Below are 26,184 nucleotides of genomic sequence, written 5' to 3'. Positions count from 1 at the left end.
CCAGTAATGTACATCTGTATTTGATGTAGTTGCTTCAACAGATGCTCTTAAAGCTTGAACATTGAGCAAGATAGAGAATAACTTCATTCCAATAAAAAAAAAAAAAAAAAAAAAAAGACTGTAAAACTTAAGAGAATGGAGGTGTATCACAATACAAAGTTATTGAATTTTGAAAGCTATTGTTTCATTTTATCAGACTGCTGTTACTTATTTGGAGAAATGAACAAAAAAAGTATTTCAGGAGAGGGAGACACACAACTGGATCATATTAAATGAAATACCTTCTTGTAGTGAAGTTGAAAGAAATTTTTTGTTAATAAATAACATGCTACCAAAATTATAAAATATTGGAAGTTGATATATATGAGGAATATGTTTAAACAACATATCGTGGAAGAAAAAATTTTGGAATGGTAAAAAAAACGTAAGATGTGCTCAGTTCAAAGGTGAATGAAAGTAACTGTATATATAAATAAGAGCCATATTCTTGTTTAAATGTTTTAAAATTGCGAGAGTTTTTCTTATATTTTCATCGCACTAGTGCTACAGCTGAGTGAGTATTTAGCGTTATGAACAGGTTTTGGACTAGTGATAAGACTCAGTTTAAAGTGGATATTTTAAAGGTAAGAAGAGCAAAAAAAGAAGATATTCTAAGAAATATTTATGCTTCAGAGAAATATAAGGCTACTTCAACAAAATAACTTATAATATTTGCATATTTATTATTTTGTTTAAAAACAAATATTGCGTTTAGATTTATTCTTTAATTATTCAAAAAATATTATATATCACTATTAAAATTAAAAAAAAACTATTCATTTTGATTTATATATGTAGACCTACATAACACCTCCACCTTAGTAACAGTAATAATAAAATAATTTATTTGTAAAAAAAATATTAAAAAAATGACATATATAGCATTCTGAATTTCGATTTTCGAAATCTGGTCTCCTTACATATATTACATTTATTAATAATTTTATAATGATTTTCATCAAAATCTATCATGTATTTAATAATATCTTTATATTTTTCTTCTTTTCCTTAATAAAAATCTCAATTTTAATAGTATCTTTTTTAGCATGTTCACATTTTTTTTCACTCTTATAATAAATCGGAGGTTTAAAGTACTCATTATTATATTTACTGAATTCACCTTCATTATATTTTTGATATAGAAGTGTATAAGAATTTTTATTCAATTTTAATTCTGTTTTATTAATTTTTCCATCACTAACATTATATGTGTCTTTTAGAATTGATTAATACAATTCATTTTCTATATCATCCTCTGTTAAATTATAAAGTCTCAGTCTTCCGATATTATAAGCATTATAACTTTACAGGGGGTTTTACAATATTTTCATGTTCTTTTAATTTTTTACTTAAATGTAAATCTAATAAACATCTATCACACCAATATATTTGATAATCTCCCATTGGACTTCTTAATAATGTAGACATACTTTTTAGCCAGTGATAATGATTTTTTATATATAAGCTTATATGTTTTTCTAATTTATTTTTACTGTATACTGATACTATAAGTTGTTTTTTCATAACAATATGCATTATTAGATACATTATTTAGTTTTAAAAATTTTGATATTTTGTCTAATGAAACAGGAAAATCAATTCCTTTGAATTTAATATTTTTTATGACTTGAAACTCTTTCACAGTTATTGCTTGCTGGACAAACTGCAGATAAAACAGACCACATGTATTAGCATCACATTAAAATTCATCCTCCCAACTATCATATATTATTGGTTTTATTCTAATCAGATTAAGTCTGCTGCCAGAAAATGAAGCTTCAGAGCTAGAAACAGCGATTCTTGCACATATTCTGCATTCTTTGAAAAAAATTGTATCCATTTATTTAAGATCTCTTTTATGGCCTAAGAACTTAATTTTCATTATGTTTGCTTGGAAATTCCATTAAGGAAGCAAGTACATTTTTTGGTGAAATACCTGTATTTCTTTCAGAAATATGTTTCATAAGTATAAACCACATTTCACCGAAGTAGGATGTTTTAAAAAGATCATTATTTGGTAAATTAAGAAATTCTCTAATATTATCAGGAATAAACTTTTCTTTTTAATTTAATTTTGCTTAGTTTATATTCAAAAGGATAAAAATATTCAGTAAATTCATATTTAGGATCATTATAATAACAAACCTAATGAGTTTTAGGACCTTTTGATGTGTCTAAATTAATTATTCCATTTTCAATTTTTTAAATCTTTTTAGGTAATAAATAATATATTAAAAACATCCCTAAATCTTTATTATTGTTATTATTATTATTTTGTTTATCTTATTTTCTTCAATCATTTGCTCTGAAATTCCCATGTTTGATGGGGTCTTTGGCCACAAATTTTTTTTTAAGGCCTTTCGGCTGAGTTTTTTTTTTTTTTTTTTTTTTTTGGGACTTCCAGATCTTTTTCCTAAACCTTTTTGAGCCCCATGAGAACCTATCCCACTTCCTGCTCCTAATCTTAATGATGTTAAAATAGGTAATATAAAAGGTAGAAAACCTCCAGATACCTCTGGTTTGTTCTTTCTTAAATTTATCTAAGAATTTTAAAAATTCTGGATTTTCTTTTAAATATGCTTTTTTAATATTTTAGTATGAAGGTTTTTTTTTTTTTTTTTTATTTTTTTTATTTAAAGCCTATATCATAAAATGGTTTACCACTAAAAGAAATAAAATATGTGATAGCTGAGTGATTTAATAGAACTATTAAAGAAAAAATTATAACACATATACATGCAAACAACACTAAAAGATATATTGATGTATTGCCACACTTAACAGCAATTTATATCATAGATTTATAAAAATTACAGTTGTAGAGACTGTTAAACCTTAAAACGAAATAAAAGTTTTATAACAATTTATATATAGACCCTTTTAAATAAAAAAGAAAAACCTAAATATAAAATACAGGGTTTGTGTGGTCCTTAAAAGTCCTTAATTTTTTTAAAAATCAATTTTTGGCCCTTAAAAGTCCTTAATTTGGGCCAAAATCAGTAGAAGGTCCTTAATTTTAATCATCTGAAATTTCTCTCTGTTTTTACGACTGCCATTTTGAATGTGAATTAGCATTTTGGAGGAATATTTTTGGCAGTTCACTGATGTATATGGTTTTCTTTTGAATAGGTTATAATTTGTTTCTATTTCTAATATAAATGATGGGATACTCGAGTTTCTAAGCAGGAAGTGAAACATAAGCATTTTGAAATTCATTTTTTCTAATAAAGAGCTCTTAAAGAACTTTTCGCTTTTGGGGTTGTGAATTCTTTTATTAAATGGTTCTAAATTTGACAACTTGTCAACATTTTGGCAATTTTAAGATCAGTTTCTATAGAAAATTTTTAATTCCGAGATCTGAGAATTTTTTGGCGATTTTTTTAAAACATCATCACATTGATAAATTTCATTAAAATAATGGTTATATATTTGAATTATATTTAAAAAATAACATTAAAGTAAAACATTTTTATTTTTCACTGTCATATTATAAAGTTTCATTTTGGCAACTTATTATACAATGTTTTAAATCTGGAAAATAAACAAGCTATAAAGCATAATTTACAAAACAGCTCTTAGTAAAAGCAAAATAAGCTGTGTTATTAATTAAAATATCTTCTTTTTAATTTTTTCATAGTAAGCTTTTTTCCCATGTAATTATCTCAGATTATTCAAAATTCTCAGAATATGCATCAGTTTTCTCTATAAAATTAATTTTACACTTTTTCCTTCCTTTTTTTCAAAATATTTTTGGCTTTTTGCTGTTACAGAATTGGTTGGGATAATTTTTCTTTAGTATTTTTGACATTGCAGCATGGAAAGTTTAGAAGGATTTGAAGGCAAGGTTTATAGACCCACGATTCTAGAAGATTCGAGAAATATGTGACAAAATGAAAAATGTCTCCATGGTATCAACATATCAACACGTAATGGATGCATTTTACAGAAAGTTTGCGATGAATTTCTTACTTTTTGGAGAACGTCTGGAAGAACAATGGAAACATAATATTTGAATGTTTTACTCCTGATAGTAGAATCTTTTTTCTTAACATGTTTATCTTCCTTTTACTTTCTCTACTTTTCACTAGACAAAAGCGTGGAAAATATCAAAAATGCTTCTAATCTTATCACTTTGGCAGGCATTATAGAAAGAAATTTTTTTATTAATAAAGAAATTGAAAACTTAACAATTTAAAAGATTCATATAATATGTCTAAATGCATCGTACACAAAGCTGGTGCTATGCATTTTCCCACCTGATGCAATCTCTGTGTATCCTAAATTCTGCTGCCTAGTGCCTATCTAAATTCTGCTTCCAATGCCTGCTCTAAATTCTAAAAGTTTTGCCATTTCTAGATTTCGTTCTGTGTGTCACTAAATTCTAAAAATTCTACCAGACCAGCTCTGTAACCAGCCTTTACCATATATATTTCATATTTCTTCTGAATGTTCATATTACTAAAGAAATAAAATTAGCCGCTTTTTCTGCACATTCTAAATGCATTTAGTGTTTTTTAGAATAACAGAAATCCAAAAATTCTAAAATTAAAAGGAAGCACGCTGAAGAAAGAAACCGAATACATAAAGAAAATTATTCTTCAAAGATATGTGCAGTTATTATGTAAATTACCAGATTGTTTATCATTTCAGCCTTTACTATAACTTCCCATTTCTGTTTCCTCATATGATAGAGTTACTGAGCTAGATTAAATTAAAATTAAATTGTATTATCTTTGACCACTAGTCCACATTTTTAGTTTGAATTTGACTGTTCTTGTTTAATTATGCCACCGTGAGCTTATAATTGACTTAGCATTTGAGCATGCCTTTATGTTCTAAGTTCTTTGTCTGATATTGTAATTACTTTCAGATACAGTGATAATTTGCTACACGTCTATCAGGGAGGGGGAACTATTTAATTTTTACCAGGTCAAGTAAACCCTCATAGGTACATTGTCGAGAGGTTGACAAGTTAGGAGATAAAGCACACAGAAACTAGCGAGAACATTGGTTTGCATAGTGAGACAAATTTCTAATTATTGTCAGAAAATATCGACAATTAAAGAGAAGGAAATCAATATAAAATAGCCAAAATATTTGAAAGGTTTGTAGAAACATTAGGTATTTTTGAAAGCAAGAAAGATTAAAAAATTAACAATGCTTCGCCGGGAATCGAACCGCGGACCTCTGGAATACCGCTACTAGTGTGAAAACCACTACATCACAAAGGGTTGCCTAGAAGGTGGGAGAAATACCTTATATACTCCCCCTTTTAAAGGGCGACTGGGGATTTTAGGGGATCCAATCGGCAAATCCTTTGTGTGGAGAACCATCATCCAACACCCATCAAGTAACCATCAACACCATCAAATAAAACTTATTCTTTGCATCTACTGAGACTTATAATATATATAAAACAACTTATCACCTCTGGTGCTTTAATGGCTTATTGGACTTGTCAATGGCACATCCTTGCTGCGACACTGCCTAACCCATTCAATCATCACTTTCTCATGATCGTCACTTTTAGCGTAACGAACAATTTTTCTATTATTCATTGTGAGTGGGGTGTGTCGGAATCCACAAAAAATTCAAAAAGTTTTTTTTTTTTACCTTATGTTGACTTTATAGTGCCATACTCCTCGCATAATTTTGAGATGGATATGCCTTTATCCATTTTTTGCAGCAATTCCACTTTTTGTTTAATGGACATAGAAACATGCTTTCGCTTTGTAGATCCTATTAGCAGCTCCAGAATTAGAAACTCCTTTCAACAATTTTATGAAATTTTATGAAAATTAAAGCCTAAAAGTTAGGCACCAGAAGTTAGGCTTTAATTTTCATAAAATTGTTGTAATAACAGTCTGTAAAAAATAATAAGCTAGATCAAATTAGATACGAGCTTGTTCTCTGATGCTTGTTCTGGGTTTATGTGAATAACATATCGATTATTCTTAATTCAAATAGCTCTAAATGTAATCTTTTGGTCTATGAGTTTCTTTAACAAAATGTACAATATCAGACGTGTTAATCTATTTTTAGCTTATGAAAAGAAATTTTTGTTGAATTTTTCCTTGCCAACATTTCTTTGCACATTTAAATTGTAATCATCGCCAAGCGTAATGTCAGCATAAAATGTTGCCATACTCTTGTTATTCAATTACTAATATATACAAAAAAAAGTTTAGACATCACTGCATGAGTCATTACTCAAGTTATGATGTATTGATAAACATGCAAAATATTATAAATAATTTTTCGCTAGGTCGGCATCAGGGATATAAAATACTAGTAGATAAAAAAATCAGCGATGTTCCTATGTAGAATGTTTCAGCTTGAGATGTATGCCAAGCAGATACGCAGCTATGGAGCCAAATTATTCATCTCGCAAATTTATGCTTAAATGATTGCTTCTTCAATAAAGAGTATTTTATTTAGTGCCTAAGTGAAATTAAGAATCTGTACTCTCCACATGTTTGATTATAGGAGAAAAAATCAAATGTGCATGGGTAAAGCATACAAAAAAAATTTTGTGGCTTTGAGGTCCGGATTTTAGATCATTCCAGATATTGGATGTCCAGATCTTGGACTTTGTACTGTAATAAGTTTACTATAAGCAGTGTTGATAATTCTAGACAAATAATTGTACCTTATTGTAATTATGCAATGAGAGAATTAAGTGGATATTTGATGAAATTATTAGGAAGTGATCCTGCAATAAAATCCGGTATTGTAGAATTAAGACAAAGAATATCTAGGGGATGGGAAATTAGTTTAAAAGATGGCAATTTTTATAAAATTATAGGATTTAAAAAAGAAATGTATAGGGCTCCTAATGATGAAACAGAGACAGAATGTGAATACATTGCTCATATATATAATGGAAATAATAATATTTATATACATTGTGATAAAGAGAGCTTATGTAAATGAAAAATCCACTGAGGTTATTTATTCATTTAATAACATAAATCCATCATGTAATATAATTTCAAAATCATTTGATAAACCGATATTTTTACTCATTAAAATAGATGAAATCGCTAATATTCGTATGTGGATAATTCTGGTATCATAAATTTAAGTAATCAAGATGTTAAATATAATTTTATTATAAAAGAGGATGAAAATTATTTGAAAAAGATTTATGATTGAAATTCCTTCTTGTTTGAGAACCCCTGCACTACAAATTCTACTGCATTCCCCTCTCCTCAACAGCAATGCTATGCTCATTAAAGTTTGACTAAGATGTGACAAAACTGAAATTACTAATATTTTTTTATTATATATATATAAATTGTTTTATTTAGAATTCCTCATATATTTGTTATTAAATTTTACAAAGTTATTTTTTTCAAGTAAATGTTTAATTTCTTTTAAGTTTGACTTGCTTAATTACATGCACTTTATTATTATACTTTCATAATCTGCTGCATACTTGTGCATTAGTGTTTCTTAAATGTGAACACTATTGGTTTATTTTAATTAATTTTTCTTTGTCTACTGAATAGATTTCACACGCCAGGTCCAAGAAGAAGACCGGGCATTGACATGAAATATATAACTTATGGCTTTGCTTATCTTCAAGACATGATAGAACATGCAATCATCAAGGAACAAACAGGTCGCTCTGCTGACACTGGTGTTTATTTGCAGCAGTTTCCGTACCCTTGCTACATATTTGATCAGTAAGCAGCTGTAAATTTTATTTAAAATATAAAAGGGTTTTGAAATAGTTTTTTTTACCCTGAAATAAGTTATTTGTTTGTCCTGCAATCAAACATAATTAATGTATATATAAAAGTTTCACCATATGTAAGATGGCACATAGTGTATCTATTGATTTGAGTTGGAAATCCTGTCATAATGCTCATAGGTATGTGTGGCATCACCATATTCACAAAAAGGTAGGAATCAGGAAATTAGTACACCATGGATTCTTGGCTAATTCAGTTATAGGCCTTCATTCAAATAAGATGTATGATAGGTGCTGCGACAGAGCAATGTAGATCACAAAAAACCACAGGCAAGACAGTTGGTGAGTAGAATTCAGCTCCAAGAGGAAGGTGCAAAAGCAAATACAAGTATGGCTATACTTCAACAAGCATTTCACAATCATATATCTAATTTCCCACTTTTGCAATTTGACTTGACCATTTCACTTCCCAGATTTTACAGCTGTGAATTCCTTTGTACATCATTCATAGTCATAACCCTTTCTTTCAGTTAGCACCTGAAAAAGCAGTCAAACCGCCAAAGGGGAAAATCAGATAATTTAGAAATACCTGTTGTTATGCAGCCTACTTGTATTTATTTGCTTTTACAGTCATACTTCTATTATTCTGTTGGAACCAAATTGAGTGAGCTTGACCACTGTTCTGACAATCTTCATTGTTCTACTGCAATATTCACAAGGGAATTATTTTGTTATTTTTGTCCTGAAGAGATCAGAATATAAGTTGTTTAATATTAAAATTTTGAGGCTAAATGGTATTTACTCAAATTAACTGACAGTGTAACAACAGATGTCTGTGTATTTCAATTTAATTTTTTATTTTGTTATGTTGATGGCATTTTATTTGTTTTCTCTTATTTTTTAATTTTATTTCATTTTTGTGATTTTTTGAGAACTTTAAAGTATGTGTAATTAACTTTAATGCTTTTTTGGGTAGGGAGGGTTACTATTACACGTTTTTAAAAAACTTTTTACCAAATATGCTTATTTTAAAATCTTAGAAAGATGTTATTGTTATTACTTAGTTGTTGTTTTTTTGTCTGTTTTAGGTAAGATTAGAAGTTTTTGTCAAAAACAAGGCGTAAAATCATTTATGCTATATAAAAACCATCAAATAATTTTTATCTTTCATATTATGTATAAGAAAAACTTTGCTGTTCTGTGTAACAAAGCTAAAGCTAATAACTTAATCATTTTATATATACTCTTAATAACATTTTTCAAACTTAATGTATTTATTTTGTACATTAAAGTAATAACTAAAATGTGTTGAGTATGTATTTCTAATGTCCTATAGTGTTTTGCTTGCAAAATTTCTAACTTTAGTTCTTGCATGTGAAATATGTTTCTGACACTCTACACTGTATCAGTTAAAATTTCTAACTCTAATTTCTTATGGATATAGTGATCTGCATCCAAAATAAAGTCTAAGAGTGTTAGATAGAATAGGTTAGAATTCTGTACATATATTTTTTCTTTTGTTTTTCAAATGGGAATATATTTTTTTTTAGTATTTTCTTATTTACGTCATTTTATGTGTAAAAAGGAAAAGTGCTAACAAAGCCAATGCTTTCAAATTTAGAAGAGAAAAAAAAATATTTTATTAAAGATGGAGACTTAGTTTTATCAGTTGATATTACTTTTAGTCACTTAATGGTAAAAACCCCTCTAAAGTGTCAGATTATGATTTAAATTTTTTCAGATTGCTATTCGCAGAATAAACACATATTGCACTACAAAAATTGTTTAATCAATTATCTCATTCTATTTAATTTTAGGTTTATAATGGCCCTATCAAGAACATTCCCTCTGTTTATGGTATTGTCATGGGTATATACTAGTTCAATGATAATTAAATCTATTGTTTATGAAAAGGAACACCGTTTAAAAGAAGTGATGAAAGTCATGGGTCTGAACAATGGTGTACTATGGCTGGCATGGTTCATTAAATCAATCCTCAGCATGGCAGCTAGTTGTGTTTTACTAATGCTAATTCTAGTAGTAAGTACATAAATGAATTTTTTTTTTTTTTTTTTTTTAAATTTTGCATCGCTGATTATACTACATTATTTAACAGATAATGTAAAAAGGAAAATTTAACTATAAATTTATGAATTGTATAATTTAGTCACCATTTATAGAAATGTGTGTTGTGATAAAGCTTTTTATATGATGTTAAGAAATGCTACTGCTTATAGTAATTTTTTTTTTAAATTTCAAAAATTGTTTTTGGTATGATGGGTTCATGCTAACATCAGAAACATGTGTATGTAGACATGCAGATACATACAAAAAACAAAACTTTAATATCTGTAATTTTTAATAAATTTGAAGTGTTAAGTTTTTTATGAAATATGAAACATGTATTATATTGATGATTTTAAATCTTAAGTACTCATAGAGAAGGATTTAGAACCATCTACAAGAACATTTATGCACTCTTTATTTTCAGAACTGTTGATTATAGATATATACTTCCAAATATAAAAATTGTTTAAATTACACAAGTGCTTCTATTTTGGCACTTTTGAATTTGAAAAACCAATTTTGAAAAAAAATTGCAAATTCTAATATTTTATACACTTCTCCAGCCCCTATAGTTATGTCGAGGTTATCTATGACCTGGAGATATCAAATGTCCATATCCGAAGAGAAGGTATTTCAGTGATTAAACCAATATTGAATATTGATAATAATCCTGATACAGTAAAATAAATCAGCAAAAACTAAATTAAATAATGTAAGAGTTTTATTGACACAAACTCCACACACACAGTCCAACCATGTGGTTTTCAGAGACAGACAGACTCTCTCTTCAGTTCAAATTTGCAGTTGAATTGCAGTTAAAAACAAAGTGAAAATTAGGAATTAAACAAACAATTAGAAAAATTACAAAAAAAAAAAAAAAAAAAAACACTTTTTGCAAATTAATTTGTAATATTTACAATCAAACAGTATTATTTACTTTACAATTAATCATTACTTTATGATTTATTATTATTTTCTACAATTTCACAGTATTAGAAAAGCCATCTTTGAAACTGCTTCCTCCTGGCCTGCGCAGCACTGATGACGTAATAATTGTGAACTGAAACTTTTAACTCAAACCAAAACTTTTCTTTCCATTTGATTCCATCTTGCATAACTACCCACTTCAGCTTCGCTCTCTACCCTGCTAAGATGTAACTTCACTTTCTTGCTTGCTTTTGCAATAATATCAAAAATGTAAATGTTCAGTAAAAAGGCAGGACTAATGCTACAGTGATTGTGGCCACAATTGTCAGCTGGAAAATAAAAATGGAATTAAAAACGCCTCAACTGCCAAGTTCTTTAGCTATTACCAAGTCAACATATTAACATACTACGCAATTAGAATTCTTCAATGTGGATCTAAGTCCGCATCAACCTGCTCCTGTCTTTTCCTTGCTTTTATTATATCATATATATATACATATATATATAATAATTGAAGGTTGATTTTTTTCCTCTTTGAATGCAATTCAATGATACTCTTTTATGATATGTCATTCAATGATACTCTTTTGTGATTTGCTATTATCTTTCATTTATAATTTTGTTAAATTTGGTATGGTGAAAGAATTTTCTCACAGGTAAATAAATACAGTTTCAGTTTTAGTTTATGTAAATAATGTTACTATCTTGCTATATGTCTACACTTAATTTGGCACAAAGTTAGAACACAAAGGCTTAAGATATACTTTGTGAAAAAGAAAAAAGTTATGCTCAGTACTCCTTTTCAGGACAGACTGCATAATGATATTTGTCATTTAATAGATTAACTCCCAAAACCTTTTTCTAAAGTGATATTTCATTTCTATTAGGTACGGATGCAAACATTTTGTTATTCAGTTTATGTACTGCCCCTGAGTACGACCTCAAACATTAATATTAAATATCTTGGTCAGATTTTATCATGTGGGAGTTCTCTATCTAATTTTGCATAAGGACCAGGAACTGTATTAAAAGTTAGGGTACTTGAAATGAAAAGTGAAGAAAAAATGGTGAAGAGGATTTTCCGTAAAAAATCTTCTTCACCATTTTTTCTTATTAAAGAAAAGACGCTAAATTATGCAATTTTTCTCCAAAAATGGAAAAGTCTTCTTCAGACACGCTGGGTTTGGTGTAGCGTTGATTACATGTGTTAGTTATTGAGTAAAGACTCCTTTTTTTCCCTTCTATCACGCATTTAAAAAAAAAAAAAAAATGATTGAAATTTAGTACCTTACTACAGAAGAGCATGCTGTTGAATATTTTCAAAGTTATGGAATCTTATCAAGCTCAAAAAATGTGTTAATGGCCATGAAATGGTGCTTTATTTAAAAATTGAGAAGCAATGGCATTGCAACATTAAGGCTTGTGCAAAGCGAGTGTCAATTTGAAATTTTTATTAAAAAATTAAGTATAAATAATTCATAATATAATAAATTTGATCAAAAAATAAGAATAGAATGTTTTTTCTTATATTTAGTAAATGGGGTTTTTTGGTTTGGTGCGATTGGGGCCATCTCTTGTGGTTGACGGGATTTTCTGTAAGTACCAAAGTTAGATCTAATTTTTTGAAATTTATTACATTAAAAGCTCTATTATCCAAAACGCTTGGAAAATGAGGAATTCTGAATGTGTGAAATTACCGAATATTTGAGCATGTATACAAAATGCAATTCATGGTAGGAAAGCCATGCGAATGGAAAAAGAAATTTCTTGTATAAAATTATAAAAACAGTCATCTTATTTGTTACCAGCTTGAATATAAAAAAGAACACATTTAGGTAAGATTTCAGGAAAAAAATTGAATTCTGTACATAAAATCTGACGTATTTCATAGGTCTTCAACATATGAAATTGAAACATCTTGTTTGATTATAAAATGCTCTTGGTCATGAAAGTTGGCAGAGAGTCCACTAAACTTGCACCAGTGAATCTGGTAAAAGCTAAATAATTAACCAAAATAGATAAATAAATTACTTTGCTGTTACTGTAAAAAAAATCTGTAAAACTTTAAAAAAAAATTACTACTAATTCAGTTTATGACCCATTGATTTAAATATGTCTTGGTGAAATAGAAGAAAGCAATTCAATTTCTGTTGGAACACTTGTGTCAAGGGCACTTCTTCCAAATTTCACCCTATGCTGTAGCCTTGGCACAATCTGGTTACCACAAGAATACCTATCGACAGTATGTCTGTAGCCATCTTCTCTCATAGAAACAAGTCTTAATCCAGTTTTTTAGGGATCACTTTAAGAAATGCATTTAAATTTGCCATCTTTTTGCACTTAATGACAATTTGCTGTATACATTTTTTAAAAATTATTTCTGTGTTAAGTAAAATATGTGCTATAATATTGTTCTGTTTTTTCCAAGGCTAACATCCTCCCCCCCCAAAAAAAAAGCTACAGTAAAGCTTTTACCTGATTCATCCCTTCTTTAAATATATATGGCCGATTACTCTAATGCCCACCTCTATAAACATACTGTCCAGATTAGTCACCATGATAGACAAACTAAATACCTAATGTGAACTTTGGAATCTCTCACTTTTTCCTTGTGCCTTAGTAACTCCCCAAATTTCTTTGTAAAATCCAAAGACAAATTCCTCAATTTCAAAAGCAACTTCTTGGAACAATATGATAGATACAATGGTGGGGAGGGGGAGGTGTAAGCAACTTCTCCTGAAAGAGCTGTGTAATTCTGTTCTCATTTTGGAAGTTATCAGTGGGGTTTCGAGAGTCTTCTTGTTTTTATTAAGTCTCTCATTTGCTTAATTTTTCAGAAAGGTTAACTGTCAAGTTATTTTGGTGATTTGGGTATATAAATTGTAAATTTTTTTAATTGCAAAAATCAAATGTTTGCCGCGCAGTGGGGGGGGGGAATGACGTGCACTTTGTACATAAACCTCTATCCTTTGAAACCTTCAGTAAAGTGCTTCCATCTATTGAACTGAATCTGAAATAAACTTCTCACAATATATATTCGGGTATAACAATACGATGCACTAAATAAAAAATTACCCCGAGTGATTCTAGGGTGTGACATTTTGGAACACCAGTGCTGTGCCCGAGGTTATTTCAGGCCTGACAGTTAAAAGGTTAAAAAAAAAAAAATTCTGAAATTTTTTAATTAGTTGAATGCCAAATAGTTGAACTTTTATTAGATTTAAACCTAACAGTGCCAAAACATGAATATTTGCATCATTTCACACATTTCTGTATCTGGAAGTATATGTCTATGATCAGTGGTTGTGAAAATTAAAACTGCTTAATGATTTTTGTGGGAACATGGTGTGCAAGCATTGTTAAATCGTAAGTGGAGTCATAAAAATAAATTATACAACCATTAATCTTCTGTTACGCCATTTATAATTTAATTTCTTCATAATGTTGTTTATTCTTCTGTTATTAGTCCAAAGGGGCAATTTGCCCTGAAATTAATTTGCCCTGAACTATTATTTTCATTTTCGCATTTTTGAAAACTTTAAAAGGCTGTATCACTTTTCAAATTGTTGTCACCAAATATTATTGCACTGTATTATATTTAAAGAAATTAAATAATGAAAAATCTGCATAAATGTATGTATGTTTCTCACATTGTGATAAAACAACGGTACCTAGAGCCATCCAATTTTGAATGACATAATCCTTCTGCGAATATGGGCATCTGAAAGCCCAAATTTAAAATTTGGAATTTGTTTTATTATCAATTCCATATTTTGTAAAACTGTAATGAATTTTTGATTAACAAACTAAAGGGTTTCAAAGCTAGCAATGACAACGTTGTACAGAAAAACAATTTTATCTCCAGCGTGTGAGACTGTGTGTCAAAAATTCTAAAGATATGCTTAATTTAAAATTATTTTGTGTTATTGCTGTTGAACTGATTTTATGGTTTAAATGCAAAGAATATGATATTTAATAAATAAAGGTAACACACAAAATGTTAAAAAAAAAATGCCTCTTTGGATGCAGTTTAAAATTTGAAACCTATCAGATATTCTTTTTATTATTTACCCTTTTTTTTCTAATTTAAATTTTGAATGCTGAATTAATTTGCATAACCAAATGAGTTAATTCTGCAGGCTAAACTGTTTGAAAATGTTGGTAAATTATTAGCAGTACTCTGTGTTAATGGGTTATTCCTCTTTGTATTTTTTAACTGCCTTTGGATTACTTGTAGATGTTGTCCTTGTTATTAGCTACTTCCATAACTTAGGAAATGAGTGTAATATGCAGCGCAAGAAAGAATTTTTAAAATAACCATGAATTAAGTTATTATAGTTGCAAATTTTACACTTGAATGTAATTTTTTTATTGATAAAATATGGCATTGTTTTCATGAACACTAAAACCACGAATTTTTTTAAATAATTTTCTAGTATGGTAATGTAATGGAGAACAGTGACCCTGGCGTCATATTTGTCTTCTTGATGTGCTACAGTGTCTCAACAATCATGCTGTCATTTTTATTCAGTACACTTTTCTCTCGGGCTAACCTGGCAGCTGCAGCAGGTGGAATGTTGTTCTTTGTTATCTACATACCGTATCCATTTCTCGTGATGTGGGAAGATCGGATGTCCCTATTAAAAAAAGCTGGAGCAGTGAGTACATTTTTTTTATGTAATTCTTTTTTAACTTTAAATACTTCTTGCATTATAGTTAAATTGCATTGGATATACTTTTAATGCTTTTTCATATGCTTTTAAAATATGCCATTGCAATAAAGTGTTCAGTATTTTACTTATTCACCAAGAATATAAGTTGAATAAAGCTTTCAAACTGCATTCTTTGGGCATGTAATTCAGAAGAACCTTCTGTTGACCTAATGGATAATACTTTTTCCCAGTCGTAGTTTGATGCAGATTCAAAACGCTGGGAATGGACTGTTTACATAGACATTATCATGGTTCTTCCCATATGTAGCAAAATTATGAGCATGTTCTCTTAGAAAGTCAATCACAAAAACATTCTTTTCTTTAGACAAATAGTCCTAAGCTTTGAAATAATCAAATGAATAAACATAAATGCAGATTGAATTTTATGAAATGCTTATGAAAGTTTCCAGGATAATTAAAAATTAATCCTGGATTCACAGAAATGTTTATGCAGCTAATACTAACAACTAACACATGCTTGATTACTAGCCATTTTGCTCTAAACCACATTTCCTCCTTTTTTTTATAGGTTTCATTAATGAACAATTTAATAACTACTTTATGGTGATCAAATTGTAATCAATTTTTGAATTAATTCTTAAATTTTTGACTTTGTTAAATTGTTCAGAATATAGCTGTCCTGTTATTATCTCAGCCCCTTGAGTGGCTGGGCAGTTATGACTGCTGATGGTTTTGAATCCTGGTGAACAGTTAAGTTTAGTGCATGGTTGTGGGTTTGTGAGTTTTCTGCTTGTGTAATGTAAATACAAGCCAGCTAACCTTAAAGAGTCTTTCATTAAGGTATCCCTCTTCTTAAGCAGATACACCTTGTGTGCTTTGCTGTATGTAAATACAATAAGAAATTTGAAAAGTTAATTAATAATCATTATTAATGCTGCACAAAATGTTGCAAAAAAAGGATATATATATATAAATATATTTGTTAATAGAATAAAAACAAAATACCACAGATTATAATCCACAAATGATAAACTATAATCCATAATCATTAATCCATAATTATAATATTATAATTCGTAAACATATAATCAAAAATTATATGTCAAATTATAATCTATAATTAAAATGATCCATAGTGTTGCATACGTGGGGGTTCATAATGGATTGAATGCACACAGAACCTATCATAGTTTGAAAAATTTATGTTCCCAAAAGAAACACTCTGCATGACATATTCTGTGATTTTCCACAAAAGCACGGTTCTGTGATTTTCCACAAAAGCAGTTGTATAGCTGTTTTTAGTATAATAAAGCACAATTAGTAGTTACACTTGAAACTACTAAGAATGTTAAACACAGCACAATGCAAAGCACATCTATAAAGGCAAATTTCTCACAGATATCTCAAAGCTCTGAACTAAGAAACTGAGAGCAGATGCTCTCTCCTGTCTTATGTAGTTTTCACCTGGCTGCCAAGAAATCTCTGGTACCTTCCACTTCTCAAAGTTACTGGAGGCCATATATGGTTAAAATTACATCTAAGGACTGAAAACGGCGACAGTTACATATAAGGATCAATTACAGTTTTTTAGTTGCTGTACCAGTTACAATTATACAAGGGCCGGGCCAAAATGTTTCCAAATGACCTCCAAGTTTGGCAAATTTTGGCAATTTTTTCACCAAATTTAGCCACAAAAACTAGTTGTCAAAACCATTGCAAGGTTTAAAAGGTTGCGAGCTTCCCACCAGTTTACGAAATAGCCATTTACTTGAATGTTAAATAGCCCTGTAATCTTATTTTTCCAGCAAGCCCCTGCAATCTTATTTTTCCAAAAGACCCCTGCAATCTTATTTTTCCAACAGAGCTTCGTCTCTTTCATGCACTTCATGTTACATTATACAGAATATACTACAGTTTCACATATATTTTCACTAAAATTATATATATATATATATATTTGTACAAAAATTCATAACATTACCCTCTTCCCATGAGCTGCATATCCGAGACTGTACAATGAAATTGCAGGAAGCCATACTTACAGCTAAGGAAAACTCAGTGCAATAATTTCAGTAAGTAACATGCACTAAATCAATAAATAATCGTATAAATTTGCAGATTATTATACAAATAGGACCATGGTCTTAGTTTACTATTTATGTTAGATACACTATTGTACACTGTAGTACGTTAGATACACTATTGTGATGATGTACTCTGGCTATAGTAAGGGGCTGGCCTATCATAATGAATGACTAAGGCTTAGAATTTGATGACGTAAGGATCCAATAGGAGACATTGTTCAGTCTGTTTAAGACTATGTTAGGACCAGTGTGACTGTAGTTAGCAGAAAATCCTTTCTGTCCAATTGAATTCCATTACTAAACCTTGTCACCTTGTTGAATCAATATCCTGTAGCTTTCGTGTCATATCAGGTCTTCATCTTCTCCATTGCCAAGTTAACTTGCTCTCATCTGAAACTGTGCATCACATCAATCTATGCCTGGAGATCCTGAATATATTCCTCTCAGGCAGTGAGGGTACATGAGGAAGGTGACCAAAAGATCACAAGGCAGTGAAAGGTCTTGACTGAAGAGCATCTGGGATGGGAAATAGGGGATTGTCTCGTGATCAGAACTGAATTAGGCCAGTAAGAACTAGGATAGCTTCTGTTCCCAGTGCTGGTGATTTCTGGAAATCATCAGCGAGAGACTATTGTGGATGGTTGGATTAAACTTCCCTACTGTGCTGCCTGATTGCAGATCTAAAGATGTTGTTTAGGCTTTATTGATGCCGAGTAATCTACAGATTTTTTTAATTACAAATAAAATTCCTTCCTTGATCAGAAAGTAACTGAAGAAACATTTCAAACCTGCATATCCAATGCTGTATCATTACCTTTACTGCTGTGACAGCCTCTTGTATCAGGGATAGGATAGGCTTTAGGCCACTTTGCAAAGTAATCAATGACAATGAGAATGTATTTGTTACCAACAGCAGTTCATGACAGAGGTCACACAGTGTCAAAGGTGATGTGTTCAAAAAGTGCTTCTACACTTGTGTAGCTTCCCTTGGCTACGTTTCTTCATCTTTTACAACCCACACAAGCAATGTATAATTGAGACCACTTACGGACTTCAGCCTTTACATTACTTTGTTACCTAAAATTCTGTGCAAAGTCTTCATTCTTCCAAAGTGGCCTCCTCTTGGGCTGCTATGTAATTGCTTAAGGACATTCAGGATCTTGGAAGTATCAGCTACCATTGAAATGCTTTTCCATCATCTAACTATAACTTTCGGTATTAGACACCATTTTGAATATGGAGTGAGTCCTAGAGAGCCCAATATGGTTTTGTCGTAGGAGCATAGATCAAAATGTGCTTCAAGATAAGTTTTCTATTTGAAGATCGCATTAAGTCAATTATGGGTTTAATGCCGTTGTCACCGTACTGGTTTTACCTGATTTCTTCATCACTCAATGGCATTCGATCAGCCAGTGTTGAATTAGTAGCTTAACATATGACCAAATTAAGCATCTCATATTTTCTTTGATCGTGGAACAATACCGCCAGGTTTCAAGGCAGGGTATTCTAGATATGGCATTGTTGTATCCATCGTCATGATGGATAATGAGGTCATATTCATCTGCGTGACATATTCCATGTGATATTCCTCTGTGTCCATCTGCTATGACACATTATTGACCTTTTATTTCTTGTGATTGAATAGCATTGACACTCGCATCAATGTCAAGAATAAATGTTTGTCGAGCTAAGCATACATCAGAATTGTTTCAGATGTTAAAGCCTATTTCAGTTTGTTAAATGCATCCCCACATTCTTTTGTACTCAAGAACTTTTACTTGCAAAGGTTGTGAAGGGGGTCTTGCGATCGAAGAAATTTCATTCACAAATCTCCTTTAGTAGGTGCAAAGCCCCAGGGAACTTCTCAGCTGATGGTTGTGGGCTTCTTCAGTCTTTAACAGCTGACACATTTTCTGTATCCGTCTACGCACCTTTGGTGGAAATGGTATGTCCAAAGTAAGTCAGTTTCTGTCTAAATAGTTTGCTTTTGGCAGGACTTTAGATTAACTTTCTTGAATTTCTGAAGCAATGTCCAGGTATTTTCCAAATGTTCTTTAAAACTTTTACGATGATGATGATGTCATCTACGAATAACAGGCAGGCTTTGTAGGAAGGTACACTCAGCACTGTCTCCATAAGATGTTTGAAAGCAGCCGGTGTATTCATTACATAATCAAAATGGCCATTATCTTGAACTGTCAGTGCCCTTGTTTGTAAGTAATGCCATCTTTTCTCAGTCATCAGGGTCTAGCGCTACCAGACAAAATCCACTCTTTCAATTGAAAAACCACTTGCTTCCAGTAAGAGTGTTCAGAATATCATCAATTCTAGGAAGAGAGTTGCTGTCTTTCTTCATGATGTCACTCATTCAGCAGTAGTCAACAAATAGCAATAGTCTAGCTGAATCATCCTTTTCTGACCAGATGATGTGAGAGCTCAAGGACTTGCAGGAGGCTCAATAACATCGCTATATTGCATGTTCTTTATAAGTTTTCCTACCTCTTCCTGTTAAGCAGTCACTAGACATCTGGGTTGTTGCCTGATTGTTAGATGACCCTTGTATTAATTCTCTGCTATGCCAAAGTGGTTTGAAGTTATGTGAAAAGATCAGCGGGAAAAACTTCTTGAATGACGCATTCTGCAGCACTCCTCTGTTCATCTCTTGGTTGTGTAATCTGCATTAACTCTGATGTTAGGCTCTTCAGAGACGCAGAAGTTGGTGAACTATTGGTTTATTTAATGCAGATCACTGGAGTATGTACTGCAACCAATTGACATTTCCTAATAACTTTCATTGTCACTGTCAACTCTCACCAGGATGACGGCCACAGGATAGGTCCCACAAGTGCCAAGGCTGCTAGGACTACTTTCAGGCTCTTCCAGGTCTCCCCATTATGCCGTACCGGAAATTTCTCTTTTCAGGTATGGATCCAGGAAGTAAAAATTCTGTTCTTGCTAGTACTGTGATATCGCTTTGAGTTTGATTTGGTAGACAGGTTAAATTCTTCATCTTGATTTCCAAAGAGGCAGAATGCAGTTCCTTATTTTTAAAGTCCAAGTCAATATTGTATTTCCTTAAAAAATCTGATCTGCATATGCAAGGGTCAGTAATATGCTGCATATACCATGTGATAAGAGGCAGCACTTCAAGACATGATGTTAAGATTTAACTTCCTATTAATTTCAATTTTATCACTGGTCAGAATCTGGAGAGTAGCACAGGGTGACATCCATATGAGTCTACCTTCTAGTTGATAAACCAGATCTTTCCACTTGATGGTAACTTTGGCTGCAGTATCAATATTGCAAGAAATTCCATTGATATGTCCCTTGAATAAAAAATGTATGAAAAGGCCATTGCTGCCACCATTAATTGCAGAAATCTGAAGTGCTTAAAAATGGGGCTTCTCAATATCTGTGAACTTCCATACCACGAGAGAGACACTAATTTGTTTTCTGTGTCCTTATTGGGGAGTGGTCTCATTTTCCGTGCCTTGGGATGTTCTGTAGTTCCTTCGATGACCTCTGTATCATGCCAATTTAGTGAGTTATGAGACCTTCACAACTGCAGTTCATGTGTTATGAAACCTTCATCATTGCAGTTCCAACACTTTAGTTTCAGATTGTTTCCACTCCTATTCTACATGAAGGCATTGGTTTGCCTGGTTAAATCATATAGATGAGCAGTCACTTTATCCACTGTTTCGTGGAACTGAACAGCTGTGACTGAAGGAAGGTCTTTGTGAGTTGCTGCTTGGGCTGCCTTAAATTTCATGGCATACAAGTAAGAGATTTTTAGATCCTTGCCATCCACAATTCGCAAAGCTTTCTGTATCTCAGGATCCCGTATGCTGTCGATGAAGTACTGCAGGGACAGTTCCAAAAAGTGAGATAAGGCAGCCTTTCGACGTTTGTTGTGAGCTTAAGGAGTGTTTCAATAGGCTGCTGCTAGCAAGATTTTAATGAAATCTTTTAAATTCTGTTATAGTCTTTTAAACACTTCTCGCAAAAGTGGATCTCCGGCATACCAGATAGAGTTTTGAAGTCTAGCCTCTGATTTTCGACAGAGTTCGAAGAATATCTGCTGTGTCTGCTCTCAGAGAAGCTGCAAGAGGGTAGGTCTTAGCGTGGTAATCCCATCCATTTGCATCTGTCACTATAGATATCTGTCACATATATTTATTACGAATTTATGAGAAGCTGTATTACAGTATGTAATAACATGGAAGGCACAGAACAATTATTGTAGGTAAAGTCATCCTTGTTATGTGAAGATCTTGCTAACATCTAGTCACTCTAGTCGAGAGTTTCAGGCCATTCTGTCATGTTCCATTGGATCTGCAGATTGAATTAGTCATGCGTCCTTAATTTTTCAGTTGCATTTTATATCCTCTGATTAATTATATCTGGAATGACATCAGAGGGAAAAGATCATTGGTTCGTCAGCCTTCCTGAAATCAAGAGACTTTGTCGAGAGACACAGTGCAGAAAACTAGAATCTCTTGACACTGGTCATGAAGTTATGTCTCTTGTACTGTCAATCGGAATGAATTATTGCATCTGCGATGTCAGACTATGTCACCTCACACATCATAACAGCTTGAAAACGGTGACTTGTGGAGGATCGCACACACAATTTTCTGATCTCTGTGGGGTCTGCCGCAAGGGACAAAATGACATGGTTAAAAATTTAAAACCATCAGAATAGCTTCCTTCTATTGCTGTGAATTTCTGTAAGCTGTCAGTTTCTTTGCCAACAGTAGAAACTCTGTAATTGATTTGTTGTTTAAGAGCAGAAACTTTCTCTTTGATTTGGTTTTTGGTAGAATGGATGCTTTCTCTGATTGGTTGTTCAACAGCAGTAACTTTTTCTTCAGCTTCTCCAATTTCTTTTTAACTGTGTCTATTCTGCCTTCCATAGCCTCAATTTTGTTTTCTATTATGGAGTTAATTTCTCTTTTCATTTCCTCTTCACATGCATCAGTCTTTTCTTGAACTGATTTGATGGCCTCTTCCATCTTTTCTTGGCATGCTTTAATCTTTTTCTGAACAGATACTTGGCCCACTTTCATATCTTTTTTAACGGACTTGACTGCTGTTTTCATATTTTCTTATAATGCAGCAATGACATTCCCAAAATGTCTTAATTACTTTTCCACCACTCTTGTCACTGGCATTCAGCCCCACTTCTCACACCAAAAACTGTTGCATGTATACGAGTTCATAATTGATTGCTGACTGTATGCAGAACCGACAATATGTGATAAAATTTATTTTTCCAGAAGAAACGCTTTACAGTTCTAGGACTTTCCACAAAAGCAGTTGAACAGCTCTTCTCAGTACCACAGAGAACAGTCAGTAATTACTCTTCAAACTACTGAGAACGTTAAACACAACACAATACAGAGCACACATTAAAAGGCAAAGCTCTCACAGGTAGCTCAATATTTTGAAGTCCTCTGAACTGGGAAACTGAGACCAGATGCTCTCTCTGATCTTATGTAATTTTCACCTGATCACCGAGAAATTCCTAGTGCCTTCCACTTCTCAAAATAACTGGAAGGCATGTATGGTTAAAGTTACGTATAAGGCACTATAATGAGATAGCCATTTACTTGAATGTTAAATTGACTTGCTTCCATAGTCTTATTTTTCTGTCATTGCTTTGTCTTTTTTAAGCATTTCATGCTACATTATACAAAATATATTACAATTTCACGTATAATTTCACTAAATTTATTTACATATATACAAAAATTCATAACAGTATTTTATTCCTTAAATGAATTTAATTTATTCCATTTTGTCATTTATTTAACCTTTTATTCACATTTTAATACTATTAATAATTTTATTCTTCTTTGTTTATGTATTTGTATTGATTGTCATAGCAGCTGCAGATAAGGGATACATTATTAAATATTTCCTTTTTAGCTTATTTAAAAAAAGTAAATATATATCCATATGTAGAACAGAAACAAGGGGGGAGAAATTTAAAAAAAAAAAAAAATTCCACTAATTGTGCACTAGATGTTGCAACAAATAATGTAATGGAGTAATTAAGCAAATCTGTATGAAAAATTTTCAAAGCATTTTGTTTTCTAGAGTGTATTTTAGAATCATCAAGGATTAAAAAAAGTCTCTCATAGATTTTCTATATACTCTATATAGACATGTGTTTGTTTGAGAGAGAAAGCTGTATATGTAAATTAATGCATTTTTTTTAATTAATTGTTGGAGAAATTATTTTTCCTGCACAACTGAACAGTCCCAAATCAGTTTATATTTTCTATGATACTGTTATTTTTTGAATTCTTTATGCAGTTAGCATTGTACAATACTTTTATATAAATGGCTAAGGTTAGAAGCTTAACTGTGTTTAATTCTGTGCTTCCAATTTTCAGAGTTTATCTTCAAATGTTGCCTTTGGCTTTGGATGCAGTTACATTAGCCACTATGAAGAGGAAGGAGTGGGTGCCCAGTGGTCAAACATCGGCATCAGTCCGATACCTGGTGATGATTACAGTATGCAGAGTGTGATGGTTATGCTCTTAATAGACGGACTTATTTATGGGATACTCACTTGGTATATTGAAGCAGTTTGGCCTGGTAAGTTTTATATCCCTCTGAAGCATTATAGTATTATGCATTTGTCTGTTGTAAGCAGCTGTCTCATAAGCAATAATTTTGTTTCTTTAAAGGTCAGTATGGTGTGCCTAAACCATGGTATTTCCTCTTCACAAGGTCTTACTGGTGTGGTAAAGCAAGAAAGCATGCTGTTACTGAAGACATTGAAGCTTCTGCCTCTAGTCATGGTTAGATTCTTAACTCTTCTATTTCTATTTGTTAATTGTACTAATGGCTGCTGGCTTCCAAATATTGTGATGGTAAAATCAATGAAAATGGAAAAGTGAGCTTTGATTAACACCTAATTGTACATGAAGATAGCGAATGTGTTTTAAAAAGATAAATTACAAAGGAGAAAACAATATTTAATTTTCATAATTTATGTGATATTTTTTTTTCTTGTTTCAAATTCAAATTTGAGATTAAAAACAAACAAAACTTGCATTAATGAGGTATGAGACCCAAATAGACTTTTACACAAACTTTACAGCAATTGCCCATGCTTTCAGTGATGTGTTTAACCAGTGCAGATGCTGGCAAGGGGCATTCATTTATTAGGACAGTTCCCAACTGTCTGAGAATGTGTAAAGGAGGTAACCATGCAGAGAGAGACAGCAAGTTTAATGGCATCACAAATATTTTCAGTAAGACAATGGCCACTTCATTTGAGAAATGCCCTTAGTTGTTAATGATGTTGGTTCAAGAAGACAAGCATTATCATACACAAGAAGGAAATCAGGACCAACTGCAGTAGCATAGAGTCTCACATTGGGGTATCCCGATAACGCACAGCTGTGAGAGAACTGCCTTTAAACATGCACAGCAGTGTGCACTATCCTATTGAAATTCCAGCCTGTATTTTGATACTTTGACCTCTGAATGTGTGATGTTTGATGATGTTCTGTCCTTGATTCCCTGCACCTCCTTCTCTTCAGACCCTTACAGGCTTATCAGCTAATTCTAGGGAAAATCTGGATTCTCCCATGAACTGGATGTTGTGCCACTCTTAAGATAGTCCAACTAAGATGTTCACACCACTTTAATCTTGCCCCTCTTTATTGGGCAGTGAATGGAAGACAAACACTTTGTACTTCGTACAATTCCTTCATGTAAAGCCTTGAGTATACAGTATTTGCAAATATTGCATTACCAAGTAACAGTGCAACCTATGGATGTGTCAGTTGTGGAGGCTGCTCACTGATTCTGCTTGGTTGTTATAGCAATATACCAGTCTTTAGAAGGGGTAGTAACCCTGTATTGATCGAGCACAGATCACTAGCTAACTCTTTGATTTAGGTTAAAATCACAAGCTGAACAATGATTATTTTAGAAGTCAAACAACAAAAATCATCTTTATATTTGTAAATTTTCCTGGACTAGTTTCGATGGTTTAACTACTGAACAGTCTTCCTCAGCTACCAAAGTGCTACAAAGTGTATTTGCATTTTGGCAACTGAGGAAGATAGTTTTGTAGTTAAACCATCAAAAGTAGTCTTAAAAATTTGCAAATATAATGCTGATTTTTGTTGTTAGATTTCTAAAGTAACTCTTTGATTTGTTTGGAATCGTTTCTGCATCCCAGAAACTACTAAAGAACAATGTAAAAAGAAAAGAGCAGCATTTTTGATTGACTGTACTTCTTCAGTGTATCTGACAGCATGTTAGTGCTCACTATAAACCATTTGTATTCTTTCAACCATAGAAACATGAATAAATATTATCAAAACTTATCCTATAAAAGTTATAAATGTTTTTTATCAGCATTTATATGAAACTTGTGAAACCCTGGAGCATACTGGCATCCTCAGCGATTGCCTAATATGATACGTTTGGCCAGTCAGTCATGGTTAGCATACCTACGATAGATCATGATATCAGAAATCATGATAGCCGTATGATATTTGCATACTGTCATCTGTATCTCTGCAACAATTTTCAGCCACTCGACTGTGCTTTTGAAAACTGCTAATTTGTATTATAGTTTATTAGAATTATGTCTTAGAATGCCACTTCTCATATGTTTTATAACCTTGTAACAAATTTCTGTGGCAAATTAAATAGAAAATTAAAT

At 31.7% G+C, this 26,184-nt stretch overlaps 1 protein-coding gene across 3 annotated transcripts in view; it reads left to right on the top strand.

Moving 5' to 3' along the window:
- The window catches only part of LOC118196520 (phospholipid-transporting ATPase ABCA1-like), a 416,944-nt gene that overhangs the window by 174,182 nt on the left and 216,578 nt on the right, over positions 1-26,184 (top strand). For all 3 annotated transcript variants that reach the window (XM_085823882.1, XM_085823879.1, XM_085823880.1), the window contains exons 15-19: positions 7,551-7,727; positions 9,553-9,775; positions 15,166-15,387; positions 23,891-24,095; positions 24,188-24,301. In XM_085823882.1, the coding sequence (XP_085680008.1) occupies positions 7,551-7,727; positions 9,553-9,775; positions 15,166-15,387; positions 23,891-24,095; positions 24,188-24,301 (941 nt within the window). The remainder of the gene's footprint in view (positions 1-7,550; positions 7,728-9,552; positions 9,776-15,165; positions 15,388-23,890; positions 24,096-24,187; positions 24,302-26,184) is intronic.

The sequence above is a fragment of the Stegodyphus dumicola genome, chromosome 9 (assembly GCF_044657685.1).
Source record: "Stegodyphus dumicola isolate Sdum_Otavi_A_Nest chromosome 9, ASM4465768v1".
NCBI lineage: Eukaryota > Metazoa > Arthropoda > Arachnida > Araneae > Eresidae > Stegodyphus > Stegodyphus dumicola.
The sequence above is the reverse complement of the archived record's forward strand: the minus strand, read 5'-3'. Positions and strand labels throughout refer to the sequence as shown.